This window comes from Cyprinodon variegatus, unplaced genomic scaffold (genome assembly GCF_000732505.1).
Source record: "Cyprinodon variegatus isolate N-32 unplaced genomic scaffold, C_variegatus-1.0 Scaffold1282, whole genome shotgun sequence".
Taxonomy (NCBI): Eukaryota; Metazoa; Chordata; class Actinopteri; order Cyprinodontiformes; family Cyprinodontidae; genus Cyprinodon; species Cyprinodon variegatus.
In genome coordinates this window covers 1-3509 of record NW_015151735.1, presented here as the reverse complement: position 1 = coordinate 3509, position 3509 = coordinate 1, and the positions used below count along the sequence as shown (strand labels likewise).

At 41.0% G+C, this 3509-nt stretch overlaps 1 protein-coding gene across 1 annotated transcript in view; it reads left to right on the top strand.

Moving 5' to 3' along the window:
• LOC107102612 (protein transport protein Sec24D-like) overlaps positions 1–3027 on the top strand; it is a gene marked incomplete at its 3' end in the record, with an annotated part of 9101 nt that extends 6074 nt beyond the window's left edge. The window contains exons 9-14 of the mRNA XM_015401989.1: positions 437–628; positions 1036–1132; positions 1233–1337; positions 1432–1599; positions 2707–2803; positions 2879–3027. Of these exons, the coding sequence (XP_015257475.1) occupies positions 437–628; positions 1036–1132; positions 1233–1337; positions 1432–1599; positions 2707–2803; positions 2879–3027 (808 nt within the window). The remainder of the gene's footprint in view (positions 1–436; positions 629–1035; positions 1133–1232; positions 1338–1431; positions 1600–2706; positions 2804–2878) is intronic.
• Positions 3028–3509: the final 482 nt, after the last annotated feature.

The window sequence follows — 3509 nt, the reverse complement described above, 5'->3', positions numbered from 1 at the left end:
AAGCCCACTCCTCTCATTAAGCTAGAAAAAAGACAAATAAAATAATTGGTCAGTTCAGGTGTTTTATAAAATATGTGAATCAGGAAATTGTCTCTATAGCAAATTGAATGATTGTTGTTCTCTATTTAAACACCTCATTTTATATCAGTGTTAAATTCTTTTTAAAGTAACAGATTATAATTAAAAATGTCTCCGGACTTTATCTGGTTGTTGACTTTCTTTATTCGGACCCCGTTGATTTTTAATTGGTGACCCCTGCCCTAAAGCCTTCACAGAACAGCTTTTACTGAGCGTAAACTGCCCTATAGGTAACTGCTGATGGGGAATAGCTTCAATTAGCTTTGTATCCTTTACCTTACACTTTTGTATTTTGTACTATTTTCTGTTGGTAACTTCAAACCCCATTAAAAATGTGTGGCTGTGTTTTTTTTTGTAGTGAGGGAGGAGATTCCTGGTCAGATCTGCGTGTTGGTTTGATGACGTACGACACCAGGATCCACCTGTATGACCTCAGTCCCGACCTGACCCGTCCGCACATGCTGGTCATTGCTGACACGGAGGACATGCAGCTCCCTGTGAGGGCGGGGCTTCTGGTGTCCCTTAAACACTGTATTGAAAGTTTAGACAGGTAATGAGAATAACCACCTGCCCTGTCTGCTTCTTTTTTTGTGTGCAATTATTGCTTAGGTAAGAAAATATATTTTGTCCTTAGCTTTGCAAGTTTGGCTGTTATACAAGGATCTTCTGGTAATAATTGCTCAATTTGTTGCATTTGATTATTCGACCAAGTAGCAGAGTATGCAGTTATTTTGTTGATGCTTTTAAATCATGTTTACGTTTTTTTTAAATAAATACTAAATCACTATGCTGCCTTTTATTGTTGAGGACCAGAAGATTTCTGCTTTGTTTTCTGAATAAAAACAGATTCATTTGATTGAGGTTCCTACTTTATTATTTTGTTGTTTTTAAGTAAAGGTAAGTGAAAAAAAAGTTTCTTCATTATTTATATATCTTTACTCTATTTCTTGTTTGCAGCGTGTTGCAGCTGATTCCTCAGTTCAGCGCTGATTGCAGTGACTCCACTGGACTCCCCATTGAGCTTCCTGTTAAAGCCGGCCTGGCTGTCCTGCAGGTGCAGCATCAATAAAAACACCATGCTAATGCGTGTTTCTTTCCAAGCGATACCGATTTGCAGCCGACATGAACTGAGATGATTTTCCAAAAACATGTAGGGCTTAAAGTGTCCGGGGAAACTGCTCGTCTTCCACAGCGCTGCTCTGATGGAGACGGGAAACACAACCTCTTCCTCAGGGTTCTTTGGGACCAACAAACCAAAGGTACAACTAAGTCACACAAACTGTGTTACGTTAATTAGAGATTCTTTTAATTTAAAGTGGTTTCTCTCCTTTTTTTTTTTGTGCTCCGTCTTAGTCCATCTTTCAGCCATCAGAAAAAGCCATCTCATTGGCCAAGGAGTGCATCAGCCAGGGATGCGGCGTGCACATGTTTGTTTTGTCACAGCAAGATGTGGGCGGGGCATGGCCAGGCCACATTCCTTATTTAACCGGTGGAGCTTTGCATACCTACGGCTACCTCCAGGTACAGCAGTAGCTCCTCTCACTTTAGAGCTGCAAATTATTTTCGTGACTCATTTGATCCTTAAGGAAAAATTATGTTGATTACCGTATTTACTAGACTATAAGGCGCACTGAATATTAGACGCACAGGCCAAGATTAGGGGAAAATCCTGTTTTTAGCCGCACCTGACTAAAAGCCACATACAAGTGACATACTTTTTACGTATATGACCAACTACCAGTAATTACAAGTACCAAACATGTATTCTGCTGTTTAAACGGATAACAAATGTGCTGTATAAAAATAAAATACAGCACACCAGAAAAAAATAGAAAAGTCAGTCATTCATCGACATTTTCTTCTTCCTGTCCACTAAAACCACCAAAGTCCGCTTCTTCAGTGTCGGAAACAAACAGCTCAGGGTGGCTTCATCGTCCATTCTCCGCTTCTCTCGTTCACTGTCGCTTTCAAAACCAGAGAACTCCTCGTTGTCAGTGAGAGTCGAACCCCCTCTGAAGGGCTGTAGCGATATCCTCCTCTCCATCACGCAGCAGTCCAGCCCATCGCAATCATGGTCAGAATCCACTGGCAGATATGGGCAAAACTTGCTTTTTGTATGAACCGGTTTTAGTGAATTATTTATCGCCGCTTGTCGTCCACGCTTCCCGCTGAATGTGTATTGCTACTTTGAATGCACGATTCACGCTCATGTCGAGTGGCTGCAGTTGCTTCTTTTTGGCATTAAATAGTACAGCCTGGTGGACGAACATATGGCCAACATACCACCCTTTTCTGTGCATACTGTGTCTGATCATATGCCCTTCCGCCAGGCAAAGTAGTCCCGTGCAACAGTGGAAGAAACCAAAATAAATCCTCTTAGGATTCCACAAAAATAATTTAAAAATCCATAGAAAAGACTCATCAGAGGATAAGATGCATGGTTTGAAACTCATGAAAAAAGTAGCGACTTATCGTCAGAAAATTATGGTATTCTGTTCTTTAATTTGGAATTGCTGACGTTCCAGCCAGTGGTAAATCTGTTCTTCCCCGGCCTGTTGTGAAGGTGTTAAAGTAACCATGCAGAGATAAAGCCTCATTTAACTGCTATTTGTAATGTTTCTGTTACAGGGCGAACTGGACAGAGAGAGTTTCAGCACAGACCTGAAGCTGATTGTAGAGGCGGGCACAGGCTACCAGGCTGAGCTCAGGATATTCGTCAGCAAAGGTGAAAGATGCTTTTACTGTTCCTGCACTTTCCTTCTTTAAACGGGGGATTAAACCGTCTGTTTCCCCCTACCAGATTTACGTGTATCTGGTTGCTATGGAATGTTCGTCCCCGGTTTGAACCCTGGACACGTCACCATGGCAACGCTTGACAGGAGGACCACTCTAGCCGTGGAGCTCGCACACAGCAAAGCTTTGGATGAGACAAGAGGTGCAGCCTTACAGGTGAGATCAGAGATAAAGGCCGAGATGTCCTCAGAACTGAAGGGCTCCTTTAGCATCAGGCTGCTGCATCTACCACATTGAACCTCATTGTTCCTCCCTGCAGCTGGATATCTACTGTATCGCTACCCCCACTGCTTTAAAACTCTACAAATGTTCTTACTTGTTTTCTCTTCACACTATGGCAACTTTATTTATATAGCACAATTCAGTACATGGATAATTCACAATGCTTTACATTAATTAAACAGTAAAATAGAAGGAATATAAAAGCAAGTAAAACAAAAATAACAAACATAAAAACATTATAAAAGCAGGTAGTAAAGCAAATAAAACAACTGGACCACACACTTAAACTAATGATACCTCAGTTAAAAGTTTAACATCATCAGTCAAAGGCAGCTCTGAACAAAATAGTTTTTTTTTACTTTGACTTAACAGAACATAGGCTTTCAGCACTTTTACTGTCTTCCATAAGTTTGTTT